We start from the raw sequence: 22,094 nt of genomic DNA on the forward strand, positions 1-22,094 counted from the left end.
TGCATGAACTCAAGCCGAGATTTCCACCAATCACATGCTCTCATCTCTGAATCTGGCCAATCACATTGGACATGCATACAACATTCGTCTTCTGCTAAATTTGAATCGCGTTGTCTGGAAACGACTGATTGAAAGGTAGACGGAACATATCTCAACTCAAGTTATAAACTGAATGAAATTTAAGGTGCCAGAATGACAACAGTTATTCGAAAGGATGATACCCGGCCAAAAGACGTAATTCCTGATGTTATTGCTGACCAATCGTCTGGAAAGCGCTATTTGAAAGGTCGTTTTCTTGGGAAGGTAAGTCCAAAAATGGCCGTGAGCATGTCCAGTCACGACCATGAAACAAATCAATGATTGCATTAAAAGATTCCTAAGTTCGATCGATGAACTTTTAGTGTTTATATTTTTATGTAATACGTCTAGTAGCAGCAATAAATATACTTTTTCTTCACAAATTTAGACTTTCTAATTTAGTTCAGACAGTTCACTGTCGGTCTCGTAAATTTGAAATTGATGGCATGGCCTCCTCCTAGATCACGACTTCAGAGGCAACTGCAAATGTTTTTGTCATTTTCCAGAAGTAGGTAACCGATAAAGAAAGCTTCAGGCATTTTACGAGATAATTATAAAATCTAGAAAGATTTTAACTTTAAGTAAGTTATTCCGCACATGACAAACAGTACAACACACAAAATGATTATAAATTTGAATCCAGTGCAGCATCTCGAAATGATATTTGAAGATAATATAGTTAACTAAGCGTAAATAAGTCATGAAGTCATTGTGAATGACACAGCAAACGAAACATGTGCATTGCATAAACATCGAAGGTTGCGCATTTAGGTGATGCGTGTTTAAATAAGGTTAATTTGCTTCATTACATGCGTCGTCGTATGTTTGGTTGTGCTTAATTAAATTTGAACGTGCATTGTTTGTTTTTTTCATGCCAGGGAGGCTTTGCAAAATGCTTCGAACTTACAGACGTGGACACAAAAGAAATATTTGCTGGCAAAATTGTCTCCAAGTCTCTTCTTGTAAAGCAGCACCAGAAAGATAAGGCAAGTTTTCACATTTAAAAAAAAAGTTCTCATTTCTTCTAATTGACCGATAGTTCTAAATGAACGGGAGAGAACGTGCAGTGAAAAAGCATAGGAACTGAACTTGGTAGGAATGAGGAGGAACTCCAGGAAGACAGTAACAATAACCCTAGTCAGCAAGTTTTTAACTGATTTGCAACTATTGGCTGTCACCATTCAGAACACGCTTCGAAGGTCTACCTAGAGATTTCCTGTATTTCCAGAGGCTCACTTACGGGAAGGTGAGATCAAAAGCTCACACCAACTGGCACACTAGAAGACAGGGAGGGTTGACAGGTAAAGGGGAAGTAGTAAGGGGGATACACAACTGGTGATTAGAAAGCAGAGACTGCTATACAGAAAACACAGGGGTGTATATTTTTATATCTGTTGCCAACAGCTCAGTCTTAGTATCATCCCATTGTTACTGATAATCATTTCAATTTAATTATATTAACATTGTGTTTCTGTTCCCAAGAACAATACTTAAAACTTCCTCTTTATGGTGGGATTTTCACAAGTTAGGAAATTAAGAAAAACAGTTCTGTTCTTTATGGCTTGTGGATGTTGACATTTAAAAAAAATGAAGTTAGCATGATGTGCAAAAAAACAATGAAAGTCAGGTTCACATCAAAAAAGTTTTTCAGCTTATTTGGAAGAAAAAAATCACCATTTCAAAGTCATTCTATTACACACATGCACCTGCACTCAGAAGGAAGAGATTTGGGAGGGAGCAAAACGATTTCTCTTGCAGGAGACAGAACCTTTAAAACAGAGCTAAAGTCATTGTGTCTCAGATCGAAAGAGAAAAAAATAATGCAGACATACCAACAAATGTGTTGTAGTATAAATTGGATAATGTTATGATAAAGATACTCCCATCTTTGAAAGGTGAAGAAGAACCATTAACACAATACAATCACAACAATTTTCCCCCCAAAAAAACTGCTTAAAGCAACGATAGTTCCCTAATGGGGTAGCTTTAATTGTTCAGTTATGCCAGAAAGTTCATATGGAGCTAAACTGAGTTTGAAAATCGAAGTATCAATATATTTAAATTACAACATTTATTAGCCAGGACTAAACCAAGCTATATTTAAATCACAACACTTATTGTCAGAATATTCAGTATGATTTTTGTGGCAAAAAGTTCCTCTGATTTTGTGAACTAACAAACTGGGGAGAATATTTACATCCAAATGGCAAGAAAGAAAATTCCTAGAAAATTGAAATGTGCAGTTTTCAACATGATTTAAAAAAAAACAACAGAAAAGACAAGATATTGAAGGACAAAAAAAGCACAGTGTGGATTTTGCAATTTATCTTTAAATATTGCTTCCATGATTTAAAGCTACTTTAAAAGTAAACCTAAAATCATAAAGGCACAGGAATAAAGAGAAACACCCAAGAGATGAAACTTATTTCTTTAGCCCTGATAAAAAAATGGCTAATACAATTGTACCCCAGGTTATTAGCTTCATTCTTTAATCTATACATCTGTTTAGAAAAAAAAGTGTGACAGATGATCTGTAATAAGTTGTGTGTGCACACCACTATGAAAATTTCCTTATAAAAGGTTTCCTGTCCTTAAAAGGTCATGATAAACCTTATTTTCAGTGTAGTCAAACATTCGTAGACCCTGAAAGTCTTCTTTCTTATGAAAAGAGTTGTTGCTGTTTATGTGTGTACTACCCACTACTGAGACATCCCTGTGAAACCTAGTGTTTTTATCTATTTTCAGTTAAAAGAAATGAAAATAATGATTGGTGTCATTCTAGTCATCTATAGTAATGTACTAATTAAGAAGTAGCATCTTAGTCCTATCGCAGTTAAAGACAGCTTAAAGTTGTTTCTGTTTAAAAAATTTTAAATGCCTTTTTATGTTTGATAGCAAGATTGTGTATGTTTATACATATGTACATTCATATTTATTCATGGATTTATGTGCCTTCTTACAGATGTCCCAGGAGATTGCCATTCATCGCAGTCTTAATCATAAACACATTGTCCAGTTTCATAGCTTCTTTGAAGATACAGATAATGTGTACATTTTACTGGAACTTTGCAGACGGCGAGTAAGTATCTGCTCATTTTTATATTAACCTGCAGTTTGTAGAAATGGGAAACAGTACTGTGAAAATATTAAAATAAAGCAAGAACTTTTATAAACAAACACAGCATTTTGTGGCCAAGGAGTTTTGACAAGTTTTTCTTTTTTGCCTTTGTCAACATTTCAGTCACTTATGGAGCTTCATAAGCGACGTAAGGCTGTGACAGAACCGGAGGCCCGATACTTTGTACGCCAGGTTATCCTTGCATGCCAGTATTTGCACAACAATAAAGTCATTCACCGTGACCTCAAGTTGGGTAACCTTTTCATCAATGATGACATGGATGTGAAAATAGGAGATTTTGGTCTGGCAACAAGGCTAGACTATGATGGAGAGCGTAAAAGGTTGGTCAACAGTTAAACATGCACCAGAGGCATTTGGATGATAAAAAAGACTTAAATGATTTTTATAAATTTTCTTGTTTTATGTCTGTTTTTTAGATAGAATGTTAGCTTCTGTGTATATAGTTAATGGGAGTTTTAATAGAATTTATTTAGAGTCAGCAAGACTCAAGTGACCCACCCCAACCCACCAGAAGTATTACAAACAATACATTCTTTTGCACCTTAGGACACTATGTGGTACTCCAAATTACATTGCTCCAGAAGTTCTTGGCAAGAAAGGACACAGTTTTGAAGTGGATGTCTGGTCAATGGGTTGTATAGTGTGAGTACCATTTTGCATTGTGAGAAAGGTTCAACACTACAGAGAACTTTTGATGCTTTTGGTGTGTGATTTACATATTTGATTAAACATGTCTCATCCACTGTTGTATTATATAAGGATGTACTGGTCAGGGTTGAGGTGCAAGAGCCCTCATGGCTTTTTCTCGTATGCTGGCCTGGAAGTCAATGAAGTTTAGTAATTTTATTAACAAAAAGTAACATATTTATTCAAGAAGTCTAAGTAATTGAGAATGTCTGGGACATATCTTCAGCACACAAGCATTTCATGAATTTTTTTGATCTTAAGAAGCTAAAATGTAAGCCATGCACACAAAAATCCTGATATCTTCAACTGTATGGCAATGACTGTCATATGTACTGCTTACCAACAGATATACGCTGCTGGTTGGGAAACCCCCATTTGAGACCTCATGTCTTAAAGACACCTATACCCGCATTAAGAAAAACGAATATCACATCCCTTCCAAGATTTCTGTGCAAGCTCGTAACCTTATCACTAAACTCTTGCGGGCTGACCCTTCACAGCGCCCTGGCATGGACCAGATCATAGAAGACGAATTCTTCACTTCGGGTGAGACTTGCTGTGAAATGTAAAACATAAAGCCATTGTTGAAATTTTTCTCGAGATCGCTAAATCAGTTCCAAAACAAAGAGAAAAGATAATTTGCTTTCAAAAACAATATTAGCTATCAATTTTTAAATCACAATTTCCTTCTAAATAAAAATATTGATTTTATCTACTTGCATTCTTTAAAGGTTTTAATGGTTAGTAAGGCAGCAGGTTTTTGTATTGTTGTAGTCCAACCATATTTCATATTATAAGTAATGCAATCTTGTCTATTGATCTAAAGCACCCATGCATTTCAGGCTATCTTCCTCCCAGACTGCCTACAAGCTGCTTGACCATGGCACCACACTTTGACACACTGATGGCCAAGACTGACTTAGTCACACGCAAACCCCTTCTAGATGTTAATGGTAAGTGGGTATAAGGAATAAAGAACAGGCCCTGTATGCGAGAAGCCCCGTTAGCCAATCGTTCCGATAGAGCCTTTCAGGCTGAAAGCTATTGCAGCGATAGTCTTCCCATTAAGTTGATATACAGGGACACTCTGATAGAGCTCCATTAGCTATCAGCGCGGAAAGGCAGTTCTATAAATAACTTATGGAGAGGCCCAATTTTCATGCGCTACTGCCCATGGATTTGCTTTGAAAGTATGTTTCCTGTTTTTTTTTTCCCTGATGGTGTCTTAGTTCTTGTAGACAAATCGAAACAAAATGGATTCGAAAAGCTAATTTCAATGACCTTGAAATAAATTTTTTTTATAAAAGTGTGCTTTCAAACATGATTTTCACAGGATTCTTAAAGTAATATCAAAATCTTTGCTGATTGATTTTTCATTATGAAATGTTTTCGCAAATTAATAAAAGCTTTCTCCTTCTGGGCATAACCAATTACAACGCTGTTTATTTTGTACAAGAGATATTTGCTTGTATTTTACTTTTTATTTTGCAGATGGACTTCAAAGACCACACACAGCAGAAGTGATGAAACAAGAAATTGAGAAAAAAATAAAAAAAGACCAAGAACCAGCTGAAGCTGCCCCTAAACCTGATGCTGGTCACAGGGCTGGTATGGAGTTGCTCAAATAATAGTCGAAAGCCCATTAGTTAATAATCTTTTCATTGCTCCCATCTGTGTCATTTTTAACTATAAGAAATGGACCATTGATCTTGCTGTCTCTGAAAATTTTTTCTAGAACAACATTGAGATATCTAAAGGGTGAACCACCCCCGCAAAGAATTAATGCGTTTAATGGCCAATGTGTAGTTTTTGTTATATTTAGGTGTTCAACTGTTAAACTTGGATTCCCTGAGCAGTTCCTGTGTATTACAGGGGATGAGCCCATGGACTACTGGCTATCAGATCTGTGTAGCCAGCTGTCAGCTGTGGTAGCTTCCAAACCAGGGGAAAGGATGGCTTCTCAGATAGGTGACTACCTTCCCACTTTGTGTGTAAATTTAGTCGCAGTTGTTTTAATGTCACCAACTTCACCTTAGGCAAAACTAGGGCTGAATTGGTAAGCTGCATTGTTTATAATAAAATCAAAGGAAGAATTGAAGAGCATTTTTAGGGCATGATTTGGACATGGTGTGAGCTGCTCGGACCAGTTACTACAGGTAACACAGCTCTGCTATCTTCCTCATGTTGGCATGGTAATGCTGTTTGGTCTTTGTTGGCCCAGTATTAATTCTTTTGCTAGTCATATGATGTCTATTTTTGACAGGCTGCTTGCTATTTTTTTCACAAACCTATTTTAAAAACAATGGCTTTTCCTTGGTATATATATATACTGGTACCTAGCGGACAGTTCCATTATTTGGATTTAGATGGCTAATATTGCCACAATTATTTGGGTATATAACTGCTTTAACAAAAAAAAAAGGAAATGTGATTATGTTTTATTGCAAGTCAGCACTACTACCTGAATGATTACTACACGTACCTTAAAAAGTTCTAAAATACCTTTTTGTTTTCTTCCCATTCCCAATGCTCCAAGAGTGGAAGTATGGTTTCTTCACCTAACGTATAAATATGGCGTAAATTACAAGGCCGTTGGATTCCAGAATAAAATTACTATGTTGCTAGTGACCATTGAGATGCTCAGTTAGCTACCCAGCTTGATGGAGCTTTAGCTTTAAAAAAGTTGCTAGATGCATCTTGTTTGACAAGTGTTCAATGAACGTTTCTTTGGGCCAGTTATCTGCTGCATGATATGTTTGTAAATCTAAGGATTACGGCTGATTTACATGGTATATTCATGGTTATAAAGTTATTAGCATCAATTACTTGGACAACTCATTTATAGTAAAATTATTTCATTCTAGTATTTCTTATTATGGCTTATTTTTCAGCTGTCATCTGCAAATCTTCCAATTACAGTAGGGATTGAAACTGATGTCCTTGTGTCCATGAAACTGTATAACAATTTATTTTCACATTTGTATTCATAAAGACCCTGACCTAATTCAGCCTCATATTGCAATGATACTTTTGTAGAAGAGGCAGAGGACCCAGCTTGTATACCCATCTACTGGGTCAGCAAGTGGGTGGACTATTCAGACAAATATGGACTTGGCTACCAGCTGTGTGACAACAGTGTTGGGGTCCTTTTTAATGACTCTACAAGACTTATCCTTCTTGCTAATGCTGAGTGAGTACTATTGCCTTTTTTTATTTTTAGTAAGAAATTTTTTCTCTTTGTCATATGCATTTGTAGCAAACTTGTTTTACAATTTTTATTTTGTTGATTTTTTTCAGAAACATCCATTACATAGAGCGCGATGGGCAAGAGCACTACCACACCCTCAAGTCTTTCCCAGAAACACTTAACAAGAAAGTAACCCTCCTCAAGTACTTCCGCAATTACATGAATGAGCATCTGTTGAAGGTATCAAAAATATTTGTGATACATAAAAATTTTTCCTATCTTTATTTCTGGTTAATTATTCAGTGCTGTTTTCTCCTTAGAATTTTAAAATTCCATTCTCATGTACATCAGCCATTTCTGATCTTCAGGCAGGAGCAAACATGATACCCAGAGAATCGGATGAGATTTCTCGACTTCCATTCTTGCGTACATGGTTTCGCACACGCAGTGCTATTGTTTTGCATCTAAGCAATGGAACCCTTCAAGTAAGTGTTCTCTAGAAATTGACAACATTAGAGGCATGGCTTACTTTGGCATGTGATTAAGGCCTTTTACATCCTAAAACTTAATGTGAAAAAACTTGGAAGTATTTTTGGGCTTAAGGATGAAGACTTTTTAGGTTTACTTGAGTAAATGTAATTATTACCTGGTTCCAGATAAACTTTTTCCAAGACCACACCAAGATCATCCTCTGTCCACTTATGGCTGCTGTCACATACATTGATGAAAAACGTGACTTCCGCACCTACCGCTTAAACCTTGTGGATCAGTATGGCTGTACAAAAGATTTGGCTAGTCGTCTCCGATATGCCCGCACCATGGTAGAACGGCTTCTCACATCTAAATCTGGATCAGGTCGTGCCAAGTCTGCTTCTTAATGCACAGACTGCCTTGAAAGTCTCACTGTGTACTTTTGTGGTTAGCCCAAGCAGATTGAAGTGGATCGTTGGTGCCTCTTGTAGTTCTTTACTGCACAACTGTAATATGGATAACTGTAGATAATGGGTTCAGCAACTTTTAAGTAAATGTACTGTGGATCTATTGTGATTTGAACTTTTTTCCCAGAGGGCTGTAAAATTACCAAGTTGTAGGAAGTACATTGAATTATTACTTGCACACATCACTTAGTCTGCCCAACTGCATAATTTGTTGGGCATCTTGGGATTGGTTTTGGCTGCTGCTGTGTAAAGGTCCTCCAAGCAGCAAGAAATTCTGTTTGGGGAAACCAGGAATAGTTAAAGCAAACCAAACATTTAGTGCAGAAGAGGATTTTTCCACCCCGACGAGTGCAATGCTTTTTTTTTTTTTTTTTTTTTTTTTTTGTAATGGAGTTAGGGAGTATTCTGTGCACACCAATTCAAGCTGCTGATTTGCAAAGGTTTTGTGGGAAGGTCCAAAAATATTGAAGGATTTGTGATTCTTACTTTTCAAATGTAGAACCAGAGAATTCAAGCCAGTACTAATTGGGTATAGCTTTCTTAGACTGTTAACGCTGATTTATCTTGATTACCTAACCTGATTGAAAAGAATTGTATTTATCTTCTTGAATAGCATCTTTAACCTGGACGATTACGTACTGTGAATGTATGTGTGTGCATCTTGCTTATCCAACTGACAGGATCTGTTTGCATTCAAGCATCTGGTTCAGTAGCTAATGGTAGCATCAACATGCACAAATTTCCCTTGTATGTGATCCTTTTTTAAGTTGCCTTTCTTGTTTGCCAAAAGTACATCGCTGAAGTTTGCTATGAAGTCCAAACTTTCATCAGCTTATAATAGGCAAGTCACGGTACAAAGCAAGTGATGTTTATATTGTGTTGGCTGTCTGTCAAAGATGAGGATTTCCTTAAAGCTGGATCCGTACTTTGAGATGTGGTGGTGGTACTTTCTTGTGTTTCTGTATGCTTCATGCAAGGCTTATGATGAGTTGACCAAATGCATCATTTTTTGACTGCATGAAAATGTGTATGGAGTGGATAATGAACTTTGTGACAACCGTCAGAAATATGTACAATAATCACTTGTTCATATTAACTGCATTCACATGCACACATGCCATGTTTGTTCCTAATCATGACCAAGAAAATCATATTGATTGTTTTATGTGGCATGATATATGAATGACATTGCTACATGCAAGAGTGAAAACATGTAAGGATCTTAGCTGTTACCTTTGTGAGAATGCATATTGCCTGGAAGGTTTTGGACTTTGTCAATAGTTAGATATTACTGCTCTACTACTTTTTGTACATATATTCCACACAAAGTGTTCACCAGGATGTGGCAGATATTTTCTAACAGCAGTAGACAACCTTCAGGCCAAGTGTGACTTGTCTCCTGTGTCAGCTGTGCTCTGGAGTATTTATACATGTATGCTTACATGTATCCTTGAAGGTAACAGATAGTTCATGAAAAAATGAAATAAAGTTTTATCTTGGTTTTTCTGTGTATGCTGCAAAAAGTTTTTTTCATGTCCATGGTAAAAAGTTGGAGAAGGCCAGTGTGCCTACTACAAAGTAGACCAAGAAGTAGCACAATATGAGTTTAAAATGTTTACTGGTCTTTGTCTGAATGGTCTTTAGAATCCACCAGCATGAAATGTTTGCATGTCCTCTGTAATTCTGAACCCAAAAAGATTGATCCTGGGTGTGACGAAGAAGAAAGTCTGCCGTAAACCAGTAAATGACAGGTGATGCAGAAAACAGCAGTCGAGTCAACACCTGATGAAAAAAAAACAAAATTGACTTAACATGGAATTTTCTGCATACATTATTGCTTTTAATATAAGCTAGTTTTATTGTGCACCTACTGAATTTTCTTATCTGTAAGGATACACGAGGCTAGGAGTTTCCATCTAGTCTGTCACCCCTCTGACTGCTCTAACTTCAAAGAAAACAATGCATGAAAATCCAATAATCCATAAATAAAGGAATGGGATGAGGTGACAACAAAAAGGCCTACCAAATACTGAACTCTCATCAAGATTGGTCATCATAAGACAAATCGCTGCTATCAAAGTTATGAATATCTCAAAGAAAGCACTGCTCTATTAAACAGGCACATGTACAAATTCCAGCTAAGGACAGATGCTATCCTTAAAAACTAAAGTTCTCTTATATGAAGTGTGGCCAAGTAATGAACTGCTTCAAATCCACCAAGAAAAAACTGCTAGCTAAAGAATGGTCAAGGATGTCCCTGTTGAATATATTCTTAGAGAATAATATGCTCAAAGCTCTCTATGACCATCATACTGCCATCTCAATTGGTGGAAGACTAATCTGCAACCTACACTTTGCAGACAACATAGATCTGTTAGCAGACACTAACAGGAACTGCAAGACCTCAACAACAGACAGTTCAAATGCATATGGAATGGACACAGCACTGAAGGAGCAAAGTTATTGTCAATGGCAGTGGCAAAGCAGAGATCTCTATGAATCAGGTACAGGTCAAAGAGGTAAACAGCTTCAATAACTTGGGAGCCGCCCTCTTCAAGGATGGTAGTTCCACACCAGATATCCAAATCAAGATCACAATGGCAATGGCTAGACTAGATAGGATCTAGCCTAGCCATAAGATAAGATTCACTTCTAAGTACAAGCTGTACAAATCCCTGGTAGTGCCAATCCTACTCTATGGATGTGACACATGGACTTGGCTCGCCCAGATGGAAAGGACAATCCAGGCATTTGAGAATAAGTACCTGAGGAGGCTGCTCTGGATCTCATACAAAGAACAATGACCCAGTGACTTGGTACAAAACAAGATGGCCACACTTGTAGGATACCAGGAACCTCTACTTTCAACAGTCCAGTGACATAAGCTGGCTTTCTTTGGTCTTCACATGTGACCTGGCAAGACAGTCACCTGAAAGGCACCTTGGAGGGTAGCCGATGCCTTAGTGGCCAGAGAAAGAACTGGCTTCACATGCAAGTATTTTGAGACTTGGATAATTCAATTCAGACTTGTTTCATATACACATATATACAATATCCAAAAATATATAAATCTTTCCTTAATGTGGCATTGTGTACAGAGGGTTTCACATGCAAGTAAATGGCTAATGATTTCACTTTATGTGGTTGGAATTGTGTTGCCTATCCAACAAAATTTTTTGTCAAATATCCAACTTACCTGAATATGCATGAAAAGACAACCAAAGACTGTGAGGAATAAAAGATGCAGGATGTAGACCATTACATCTGGTTGGGCCCATCCTCTAATTTGACTCTCTCCATCTGCTTTGTGTTCTGTCTTCTTTGTCATGATCTTTATCAGACCCAGGGTGTGGCATACACTTTTCTGTTTCTGGTAGTAGTCCCAGCAAGAACCAAAGCTTAGAATTATCACCGGGGCAGCGAGAATAAAGTTAGGGATTTGTTTCACTTGAAAATATGTCAACAATCCAACCCCCCAGTGCTGATTCTGCACATATGAATAGGACAGTGGGAGCCAGTAATAGCACCATGCAGATGGTGGATCTCCAACCATGGTATACCTCTGTAATCGTCCATACACAACAATTTCACTAGACACTGAGTCTATAAGTTGCTTTTTTGGATTACAAAACAAGTGATAAATGTAATACTGGTAAAAAGCAAATGGAGCTATTACTATAGCAAAAACACAAACTGCTCGAAAGATAAAGTGAAGCATAGGCCACAATAGCTCTTTGAAATTTCCTCTGCCTGTTTTAGCTTTCCATATAGCAGCACCTTGAAAAATGTATGTTTGAGTGAGATAATGTAAAATGAACCCAACAGAAACCAGGCCATTTGATCTTGTCAGAGCTGATGCACTCAGTACAAAGGCTCCTGTCCACACTAGTTTCTTGCTGATGTAAAGCATTCCCAAAAATGAAAGGAATGCAAAGAGTGTCTCTGTGTATGGTGCTATCATAAATATACTGGCAGGATTGATACAAAAAAGATGAGCAGCACACAATGCAAGCTCTAAATCTTTCACCACTGTTTTTCCAAGATGGAACAGTATTACTGCTGTAGCTGCGAATAGCAGCAGATTTACCCCCACAGCAAACAGTAACAACTGAGATGCCTGTGATACAACGGTTATTGGTAGTACTTTCACTAAAGAAACTATCATAGGATATAAGGGGAAAAAGGCCACACAGTTTTCAAAAGTATAGCCATGCTCTGCAATATGTAAGATATACACGGCATCCCAGCGACGAAATCCACCCAGGATGAAGAAGACAAGCTTGTCAAAACTGGTGAACTTGTCTGCACTTGCAATCGGAGGGTTGAATACACCAGCTTCATGATCTGGAATCAAGACGTTGCCTACAAACTGAAGAGAAAGAAAATAATATTGGGAAGAATGAATCTAACGAGAAACAATTGTTATTTAAAAGTGCAAATATTAGTCAGTATTAATCGAGGCAACACAACTCCAAGCTCCATTCTAAAATCTACAATATAGGATAGTACACGATATCTTTATTTGTGTCCTCAGGTCGTTATAACATAAAAAGTTGAATTGGTAAAATATTTAAATCGCAGAATTGGTTTTTGGGTGGAAATGTCGTCTGCCACTCGAGGCTCGTCAAACATGGTCCAAAACAAAGTAGACAACAATTTAATTTCTGCCTCAATATTAGCTGATAACAAGCTTGCCCTTATTTACAATAATTTCAGCGAAATGATTACATACACATGTATTTGTGATATATTTACCTGTAGAATGATTACAGCAAACCTTGAACATAAAGCTAGTTTTACTATTTCCCTGGTGACCGCCATAGCCGGAAGCAATGCTATTCGTCCGATAGTAGCGTAGATTTGATTGGAGTTTTGTTTGAACGGGTTTGTACAACAGAAGTGATTGGTCGAACAATAAAACAAGTTAGGCTGACATGGTGCAAACCTACAAGTGTTTGCTGTTTTCTTTTGTAATTTAGTCGTACATACATTCAAACTAAAGTCATCGATTTAGAAAAGGTAACACATTTTTGGTGTTTACAATGTATCCGTGGTGCACAATTCACAAAAAATAAATAAAAGATCGCAACAGCCTTTTCTTTTTCCATAGAATACGACAGAACTACACTAGAGCATCTTGAAGTTCCATAGCAGACCACAAATGTGATATAATGCTATACATTAGAACATAGTAATACAGAGATACGGTTTGCTTTCAGCAAATACAGCGGACTGTTTGATGTCTTCTATAAAGGGAGTCAGATTGTTGCTTTGTAGAGCAGCTATATTTGTATAGGATAGAGGAATAAGATACATGGTACGTATTTGTTTTCTTTTATTGTAGTGGTAACTTTTACATAGCTGTTTCAAATTTGTTAGTCAAGACATTATTAAACATCACTTTATCACGATTAAGTGTGTATTTCTGTCATTATCTTTGTTGTGACTGCATCTTTCATTCTTCCTCTCTTTATCACACAAAATATTCATAAATGGTTAATTGAAACATTATAATGTAATAATTATTACATTCAATTAACTTCTACTTTACTTTAACAGCGAGAAGTGTTCATTGTGAGGAGTGAGAATGAAAGGAAAAGGGAAGACCCCTCAACAAGACAGTAAAGACTGCCCACTACAGTTTCCAGACTTAACACCGATTGACCACACCAAAGAGTGTCACAAATTCACCCAAGGTTATGCATTTTTTGAGTCCAGAGAAATCCTTTAAATTTAGCAGGGTTTAACATTTGAGCATTACAGTGAAGAGCTGGTCACCTGGATTCAGATCTGATCCAGAGCATTGTTTTTTTCTGTAACTGGTTATACAAATACAATACTTAATTTCTTTGCTGGCACCTGCCCTGATTATTTCTTAGAACTTCCCTTACGTCCCAGCCAGACAACTCCACTCCTCATTTGACGATCGTTTCCTGTCACCAGAACAATAAAAAAATGGACACAGGATTTTTAGTTATTTTGCAGCAAAACAATGGAGCTCTATTGCTTTCCATATATCCACCACCTACCCACATGTGCACTGAAAACATATCTCTTCAGTAAAAATTACTCCTAAGACCCTTTCCCACCATGCTAGTCCTTTTTCACACCCTTTCCTGCTTGTCTTCCTTTTTGTAGTATTATGTTACTCTCAGTTCTTGTTATTTGGTTCCTCTTTTCGTTTTCTGTATTTGATGTTATTCATTGTTAGTTATTTATTCTTTTATAGTTCATACATTATTTCTTTGTTTTCCTGTTCGTCGTATGCTGTCCATGTTTTGTTCTTGTTCTTAGATGCCAAGAGCATGCTTCTTAAGAGTATGGGTATACGCTTTACAAATTTTGCATTTATTTATATATATTTATTTAATTTAAAACATCTTTATTAATCCCTTTCAGGAAATTAATTTATCTGCCATGCATATATGACATTACATGATGGTTAAAAAAAATAAAACAAGAATGGGGCCAGCTGCATAAGAACCTTCACTCGAAGATATGTCCTGACCATGATTTTGCTGTATATGTGGATTCAGTTTGTTATACAGAAGCTTATGATTCAGTGTCTCTAAGTGATTTTGCCCCCTCCCAATCACCCCTCCTGCTTTTTTAATGTTTTTGTTCAGGTTGTCCCTATCCTGTTTGGCTATGCTCCCACCCCAGCACACTTGGCCAAAAATTACAATGCTGCATATTAGTGAGGTGTAGAATAGTTGCAAGAGTTCAGGGCACACATTTAGAGATCTAAGTTTTCCCAAACCTTAAAGGTGGCTATGCATTATCTTGTCCACACTATCAACATAAGCTTTTAAAATGAGTTCATTGTTGATAGTTGTACCTAAATATTTATAACTGTCTACTTTTGTTATGACCTCACCCTTTATGAGTATATCATCAAAATCAGCCTTCTCTTTCCTGAAATCTACAATCATTTGTTTTCTTGACATTTAAAGAAAATGTTCCATCTCCTTTCTATAGTAGGAGTCATCATTGTTGGAAATCAGTCCTGTGAGTCTGGTGTCATCTGCAAATTTAACTGTAGGGCAGTTTTCATTCCTGTATCTACACTCTGCAGGGTACAGGGAAAACAAGAAAGAAGAGAGCTCCTTGGGGAGCACCAGCAATGGCGTACAAAGTATCACAAATGACATTACTAGAAATTCTTATAAACAGGTCTCTTGGTCAGATAGTCTAAGATCAACAGAGAAGTTCTAGTATCAATGTTCATCCGAATTAGTTTTTGAACAAGCATACATTGTGTTGTAAGCACTGGAAAAGTTAAAAAAAAGCATTAGATGAATGCAGGTGTTGGGATTCTCTTTGTGCATGGCATATTGTGTTCACCTCCACATGGGGAAACATGCTGTACAAATTCTGTGATTATTATTATTATATTTAGGTTCAAAGACTGCCACTGTATTTAAAGCTTTTGCCATTTTTTAAGTTTTTGAACATTCAAATATAGAATTTCCTTTTTTTCCTTTTTTATTTTTTTGTCAGTTTAATGGAAAGTTTTCCACATAACACTTTTCAGTGTTGACCCGTAACCAGGATGATAACCTTGGTCTTGAAGAGCTTGATACACTGCAGGGAGATCTTGAACGGCTTCTAGCATCTGTTGGGAGGCGCCTGAAACTTTTGGAATCTGAGATTCAAGTCCTGGTTAACTGGCAGGACAAGAAAGATAAAAAGCCTCTGACGGTGGGAAAAGTGGTATGCAATGATATGAAATTGGACTTTTTTTTACCTGATTTAATGATTGTTTATTTAGAGGGATTTTTTTTTTTTGGTTTTGTTTTTTGTTTTTGAAATATGACAACATTTCAGCCTTAATTGTTGAAGTCTTTGGTGGGCTTATTTTATGTCTGGCGTATGCCTTGTCTGTTTATTTGGGTTTCGCATGTGGATTTTCTTTCTTTTTTTCTAATTTTGTTTTTGTATCCTTTTAAAAAAAATTTATAGGAAAGAGTGCATGATGTTTTATGTTCTTTTTGTCTAGTTGGTGCATGCATCATATACCTTTTTATTACTTTGGCCTGTGTGCTCTGGATTATTATGATTAATGTTATTATTACAGAAAAACATTTTTATTTCTAGATATGACTGTTTTTAAAATGATCAAAAGTTAGAATGTACGATTGGGTGGTCTGTTGTTACTCAATTTGTGAATATTAGAGTTGTCTACTTTCAGCAGCCAGAACCTGTCGCAGGAAAACGAGGAAAGGGTGCGATGGCAGAGGAGCGACCAAGCAAAAAGTTTAAGGACATGAGTGGCACCAGTAAAGCCACGCAGGCATCCAGTAGTGTAGCATCTCCTTTGTCCCGCAGCAAGAGCAAACTTCCGCAGGTTGGTAAACAAATTGGTACATGCATTATATTTCGGTAGACAAATTGGTACATACATTATAGTCGTGATGGAGAGGATAGTAAAATTTTCATATGCCTGGAATTATTTTGTTTATTGCTTTTGTATCTTATTGATTTCTTTAGGGTTTTGGATCATAATGACTATGCTCATTAAATCAGAAAGCAAATGCTAACTTTTTATTCTTTTCTTAATACATTTCAAATCATTTTTAGAACATGTCGCTTGCATTTTATTGATTACTAGTGATATGTTAAATTCATATCTGGTATTTTAACTCTGCTACTTAATTATTTTTGCAGACCAAAGGTGTGGAAGGTGAGGGGGGAAGTTTGTCCACAGATCTGCCACGAGTGGTAAAGAATGAGTGTGTTGACCGTTTCTGGCAGGCCATGGAGGCTTATTCACGTCCCATCACCGATGATGACATCCGTTTTCTTGAGGATCAGCTGCGCAAACATGATGATGAAGATGCTGCGTACTTCAAAATACCACCTTTGGGTAGACATTATCGTGATGTGTGGGCAGAAGAGGATCTTCTTGAGGAAATGACAGAAGGTATGCTTTTTCCTTGCACTTGCTTTAGAATTGTACTTGTTTAGAGTTTCACAAGATGGGTAAGATTTCACTGCTATTGTAGAAAAGTGTCTTTTGAATTCATGGTAGTCTACATCATGTAGCACATCTTTCACAATCACAGGCTATGTTACACAGGCTCTTGAGTTGCCATGGAAAAACAAAAAAAAATTTTTAATCTGAAGTCTAGTAGTCAGGTGGTTTCTATGCTGAATCAGAGTGAGATAATCATAATAAGCAAACTTGGATATTTTATCATTGCATCATCAGCAAAGTGCATCCATTTTGTCTTCCTCTTTCTGGTGGTGCTGCTGACAAAAGGAGACTGAACATTATTAACATGCATTTTTCATGCAGGTGCGAAAGTGAATGACAAAAAGCGGATCTCAAATCACTCAAGTCAGAATAGCAATGGACCAAATGAGGCCTCTGCTTTGCTTAAGAAAGCGGAAAGCAGGTTTGTGGTGTACATATTCCTTTATTTGTTGCATACTTCAGTTATCTGAATGAATACTGGTACCTGGTTGTCCAATACTGTTCCACCAAGCATTTCTGTATTTTGCATAGTTTTGCAGAGTACGAGTGAGAGAGAGAAAATGAGTGAGAGAGCAAGAAAGGGTAGATGTTAGAGCTGTGTACTAAAGACTATGTGTTCACAAGGCTACTACAGTTAAATATTCATCAGAAAAATGATAGATAGCTGAAATAAAATACATCTGTGCTTCAGCATGGAAGAATCCCCGTTTGGTCCCCTCACCCAGCGTCTGGTTTCTGCCTTGCTCGAGGAGAATCTCATGACTCCAATGGATGATGTGATGACAGATATGGGAGGTGAGTAGTTGGAACATTGCCTTAATGCATACTTGTTACTTCCTTACTTTCTCTTCCCCCAGCATCTGGAATGCCTTGCTCCTCTCTCAGCTTAGTGACTACCTTTGATGCCTGCTATCCTTAAGACCAACAGATAGTGGTCTCATCCTTTTTTTAACATGGTATTCTCCCTTCTCCCTCCCCCCTCCCACTGTTGTTATATTTTGAAGGCTGTGCCTATTTGTTTCTTGTGCTACTCTTTTAGTAAGTACATTAACTTACTGCCTGACAAAGAAATGTTATATTTGTTGTTGTGGCTGGTATCTGAGGAATACAAAATCATTTCACTGCATGGGTATTGAGGATTTATAGCATCAGTTGACAGGTGACATTTCACTTTCCCTGGGTTATGGCTAATCTTCCTCCTCATCCCTTCTAATTCAGCATCACCATTTTCCCATCCCATTTTACATATTTAAAGCATAATACAAAGTCATTAGGAACCAATTGAATGCTAGCGAAGACTATATTTTTCAATGTAAGAAATTCACTTTTGTAGATAATGCTGATGAAGCACCTGCCATCTCACCACGGATGCTGGCCAAGCAGCTGAACATAGGTAACCCAGCCACACTGGAACGGCGCATACAGCAGGAACTTGAAGAACAAGGTTGTTTGGCACACCTGTGTTGTTTTGGTGGTTGCATTATGAATGATTTTGTGTTTGTATTAACATGTTTGTGTGTACATGCTAGACTGATTGTTTTACTTTTGAACGCAGGCATTCTAGAGACAGAGGAAGAGGTGGAGGATGACCCAAGTGATGAGATCCTGCAGGAGCTGAAGCATGCTCAGGCAGAGCTGCGGCCTCTCCTGCAGTGGAAAGTGAAGCACCTTAAGGATCTGCTGAAGAAAGCCAAAGAGCAGCAGGCTCGACAGCAGCTGTGGAAAAAGTTTGATGAATGTGATGCCAAGGTTAGCTTCCCTTTCATTAATAACCAGTATTGAAGATATTAAAATCTGTAACTACTTGATAGAAGTAGCAGCAGTGTGTTCTTTATATTTTCTCATTTGAATTCTTAATAATAGCAAGTTTTTATTCTGTCAGCCTATACTGCTTTTTACAGTGTTCCTGTGTTTTCTTGTCAAAACGTGGACTTTGACCTTAAAGAACTGGGTATGTGGGTGACAGTTATGATGTGATTCTAGCTACCCACATTAAGACAATCCTGCAGTAGAACAATACAATGTTCACACATCCGTCACTAAAAACCTTGCCACTTAGCTTATGAGCCCCCATCCCTGCTCTTCCCTGAACAAAACATTTAAAAGATTTAATAACACACCAATCATGCTAAGTACAACTATTTGGCTCATTTATAAGTACTTTCTGAGCTATTCATACTTACAACTCTACAGTGCTGTTAACTCCCATTAAAAACACCATCTACTCTCACATACATCAGCTTAGCTCTGGCAGTTGTTGCTGCTGCTCTTATACTGCAAGTTCTTCCCTCATCTCAGTCTCTGAATGTTTCGAGTCCATTCTTGTGATGCAGTGAGCACACTAATGACTCTTCTCAAAGCATTCTGTCTGCGCTGTCATTTCCCCGCTCAGTCTGCCACCACATCAGAGAGCAATGACTACTCTCCCAGTAACATAGATACTGAGCTCTGTCCCACTCCAGGGATAGCACATGATTTCTTCCACAACTGTTTGTTCATAACTACACTGTTATACAGCACACAGTAGGATAAACAGCCACCGAATGAACACCACCTTGATGTGATGTAATCCTCCCAACCCAGCACCAGTCCTTTAGAGTGCTCTGTTGGTAGTTTTAAAGTGAGGGTAAGTATTTGCCTTGGGCAACATGGGGAACTCAAGGACAAGCATCTTGTTTCCAAAATTATAAAGTGGTATTCAGACCCTGCATGTATTGTTTTACCCATATAACCATAGTTATAAAGCAGTGGTAAAAATGCCCTGAGTTAAAATAATATGAAGTAGTGCCTGCGGTGTGTGAAGGCCACTTTTGAATTTTGGAAAGAAGACACTTTTCGAGTTCCCTATTTTGCCTTGGAGAAATGACTTAACTCTTGCTTCATAACTATGGCACACAGACATCCTCTTCTTCCTTGAAAACAACTCCTTCTACCAGCCTCGGCATTGAACATACCTCTCACAGATCACCCAAGTTCTGGTCATGTAGTTCTTGGAGTTTTATGACAGCAGTTGGCAGTCCTCGTAGTCTGCTGTCACTGACTCGCCCCTTATGTCAAGGTTTTTTTAACCCAAGTATTCAGGCCTTGGTCTCAAAGAAAAGTTCCCTGGCGTAGAAGAAAGCTGAAGATGTATCAGTTGTTGACCAAGTGCTCTGTTCATGTTGCCGAGCTTAGAAATGCCCTTCAGAGTTCTTGTTCCCTTACTTTGTGCGTTCACAACAAATGATGCTATTGGACAAACACATGCACCCAACACTCTTCACCTAAGGCCATCTGGGGCCGCAACCACACCCTGGCATTGGACCCGGTTCTATACGTCTCTTTCCGGTTGGAGACTAGACCTTAATTGTGAGCTATTTTATGTCCCGCTTCAAGTTACCACATGACACTGCTGTGACCTTGAAACCTGTTTGAATGAGTGCTGTGGCGCATTACAGGTTAAAGCCATATAAAAGTAGTCATTATTTCATTATTTTGCACTTGCCAAAAGAGGTTTGCGAGGGCCTAGCAATGTTTAAGTTATATTCTGTAACTTTAATCCAGTAAAGTGTACTTGATTTTACTCTATCAAAAGCATATTTAGTCAGATTTGTGTGACCTTTGTCTGGCAGTTGCATGAGGAGTATCGCAAGCTGACCTTGGCTCGACAGAAGAAGAAGCTCAACCTAAAAAGGGAACGAGAGTCAGTGAAGAAGATTCTGAAAGAGTGGTGGACAATATACCAGACATTAGACGAAAGCTATAATGAATGAGCTGATTTCTGTTTAAGTATCTTTCTACCTGACCTGCCTTCACATTGAAACATGATTGTGAACCTCCAGCCTTGACAATTTGTCACAAATGCTGACACAATCTTGTTTTCCCACATGTTTGTCTATTCTAAGGATGTTATTATGATGGGTCATGGTGTTGGTCTTGAGAACCTTATGAACAAGTCTGTGCAGCAATTAAGCATCTATTAGCATTCAAATAAATTACAGGGATTTTATTTTTCGTCTGACATCCAATCATTATTTTTTATTTTAAATAAAAACTAGAAAATGAGAAAGATTAATTGGCTGCTGAAACAGAAAACAACTGATTGTCTTAAGAGCCTCATTTTTTATTTTCATATTTACATGAAAATATTTTTCCTTAATCTGAGGAAACATTAATGGTGAAACAGGCAAATTATTGTTAAAAAGCATTTGTTTTTGCGAGGCCTTTTGGTCACAACACATGCTATCTGCGGTATGAGGGAAGTGCTCTTACTTTATACTGTCTTCTGTTAAAACCATCTGTGTCCAGTTTTGTTGCTTTCCTTGGAAAAACTGTGCATTATGAAGAGTAAAACGTGATGAAGTGTGCAATTATAATTTGGTGTCTTTGCCCACCCTGATGAAGAGCAAATATGTGGCCTGACTGACAGGATGGGTTCTTTAGATCTGGAGCTGTATGGGGCTGTAAGATTTATTCAAAATATTCCAGGTTCTGGAAAAAATCTCAAGAATTGCAAGGTTTGAACGTGAAACAAGCAAGCTGTGTAGTTTTTCGCTGAAGGGCACTTCTAAATGTTGTTTACTCACTAAAGAGACTACGATCTGACATGTCTGGCTTACTGATTCATTGGTCTTGCAATCTCGGCTTTCTCCATTGGAACAAGTTTAAAACTCCTACTTGGAGTTTGCTTATTCTTGAAAATAGTCTTGAAAACAAGACTTGGAGGTTCATCATTCAGGTTAGGCATGCTTGAATGTGTGAGATCCCATGCATCAAGGAAAGTCACTCTCAAATGTTATTGTTTTGAGATCCTTAGATTTGAAGGTCACTGCAATTCCATGTATGTATGAATAGCATTTATGAAGGTTATCTTTCAGCATGAGTTTGAGAGAGACTGCCTCTTAAAACTTTGTGCTCCTAGAAAAGAATATGCAAGAAGCTCCTGTGCAGAAATCTGTGTTCCCAGAAAAGAACACACTGGAAGGCCATGTACAAAGATCCCAAATGAAGAACCTGCTTCTTGTGAGTTTTTATGTTTATGTGAATGCTTAAAAAAATTATGATTTGAGATTTCATGTTCTTAAGAATAATAAAATACCACAAACAACG

General features: G+C 37.6%; 3 protein-coding genes across 5 annotated transcripts; 2 read left to right on the forward strand and 1 right to left on the reverse strand.

Annotated features, from left to right (window-relative positions):
- The first annotated feature begins 75 nt into the window (after positions 1 to 75).
- Positions 76 to 9,531, forward strand: LOC112560388 (serine/threonine-protein kinase PLK1-like). Its single transcript, XM_025232221.1, has 13 exons — positions 76 to 303; positions 957 to 1,064; positions 3,041 to 3,157; positions 3,320 to 3,537; positions 3,764 to 3,859; positions 4,251 to 4,450; positions 4,747 to 4,857; positions 5,396 to 5,512; positions 5,777 to 5,872; positions 6,941 to 7,094; positions 7,202 to 7,331; positions 7,460 to 7,576; positions 7,748 to 9,531. Exons 1-13 carry the CDS (start codon positions 193 to 195, stop codon positions 7,967 to 7,969), a joined length of 1,797 nt encoding a protein of 598 aa, XP_025088006.1. The 5' UTR covers positions 76 to 192; the 3' UTR covers positions 7,970 to 9,531.
- On the reverse strand, positions 9,178 to 12,868 carry LOC112560390 (GPI mannosyltransferase 2-like). 3 transcript variants are annotated; one of them, XM_025232223.1, is made up of 3 exons: positions 12,785 to 12,868; positions 11,226 to 12,398; positions 9,178 to 9,811 (listed from the first exon to the last, which is right to left on the reverse strand). In XM_025232223.1, exons 1-3 carry the CDS (start codon positions 12,848 to 12,850, stop codon positions 9,560 to 9,562), a joined length of 1,491 nt encoding a protein of 496 aa, XP_025088008.1. In that variant the 5' UTR covers positions 12,851 to 12,868; the 3' UTR covers positions 9,178 to 9,559. The 3 variants fall into 3 exon arrangements, with proteins under 3 accessions (XP_025088008.1, XP_025088009.1, XP_025088011.1); XM_025232224.1 differs by having other exon boundaries at positions 11,226 to 12,373; positions 12,785 to 12,867; XM_025232226.1 differs by having other exon boundaries at positions 11,226 to 12,373; positions 12,762 to 12,791.
- Positions 12,869 to 12,910: 42 nt separating this feature from the next.
- On the forward strand, positions 12,911 to 22,094 carry LOC112559924 (transcriptional adapter 3-like). Its single transcript, XM_025231418.1, has 11 exons — positions 12,911 to 13,048; positions 13,249 to 13,346; positions 13,589 to 13,725; positions 15,564 to 15,742; positions 16,221 to 16,376; positions 16,697 to 16,952; positions 17,328 to 17,427; positions 17,698 to 17,801; positions 18,340 to 18,450; positions 18,562 to 18,755; positions 20,618 to 22,094. Exons 3-11 carry the CDS (start codon positions 13,617 to 13,619, stop codon positions 20,756 to 20,758), a joined length of 1,350 nt encoding a protein of 449 aa, XP_025087203.1. The 5' UTR covers positions 12,911 to 13,048; positions 13,249 to 13,346; positions 13,589 to 13,616; the 3' UTR covers positions 20,759 to 22,094.

This window comes from Pomacea canaliculata, linkage group LG3 (assembly GCF_003073045.1).
Source record: "Pomacea canaliculata isolate SZHN2017 linkage group LG3, ASM307304v1, whole genome shotgun sequence".
NCBI classification, from domain to species: Eukaryota; Metazoa; Mollusca; class Gastropoda; order Architaenioglossa; family Ampullariidae; genus Pomacea; species Pomacea canaliculata.

Coding starts and splice junctions, on each gene's coding strand:
- LOC112559924 (XM_025231418.1), top strand. CDS start 13,617: ATGAAAGGAAAAGGGAAGACCCCTCAACAAGACAGTAAAGACTGCCCA. Junction 16,953..17,327: donor TCTTGAGGAAATGACAGAAG/GTATGCTTTTTC, acceptor TTTTTCATGCAG/GTGCGAAAGTGAATGACAAA. Junction 17,802..18,339: donor TGTGATGACAGATATGGGAG/GTGAGTAGTTGG, acceptor TCACTTTTGTAG/ATAATGCTGATGAAGCACCT.
- LOC112560388 (XM_025232221.1), top strand. CDS start 193: ATGACAACAGTTATTCGAAAGGATGATACCCGGCCAAAAGACGTAATT. Junction 4,451..4,746: donor AGACGAATTCTTCACTTCGG/GTGAGACTTGCT, acceptor CATGCATTTCAG/GCTATCTTCCTCCCAGACTG. Junction 4,858..5,395: donor ACCCCTTCTAGATGTTAATG/GTAAGTGGGTAT, acceptor TTTATTTTGCAG/ATGGACTTCAAAGACCACAC.
- LOC112560390 (XM_025232223.1), bottom strand. CDS start 12,850: ATGGCGGTCACCAGGGAAATAGTAAAACTAGCTTTATGTTCAAGGTTT. Junction 12,399..12,784: donor TTGCTGTAATCATTCTACAG/GTAAATATATCA, acceptor CTTTCTCTTCAG/TTTGTAGGCAACGTCTTGAT. Junction 9,812..11,225: donor GTCTTTTCATGCATATTCAG/GTAAGTTGGATA, acceptor TTTTTTCATCAG/GTGTTGACTCGACTGCTGTT.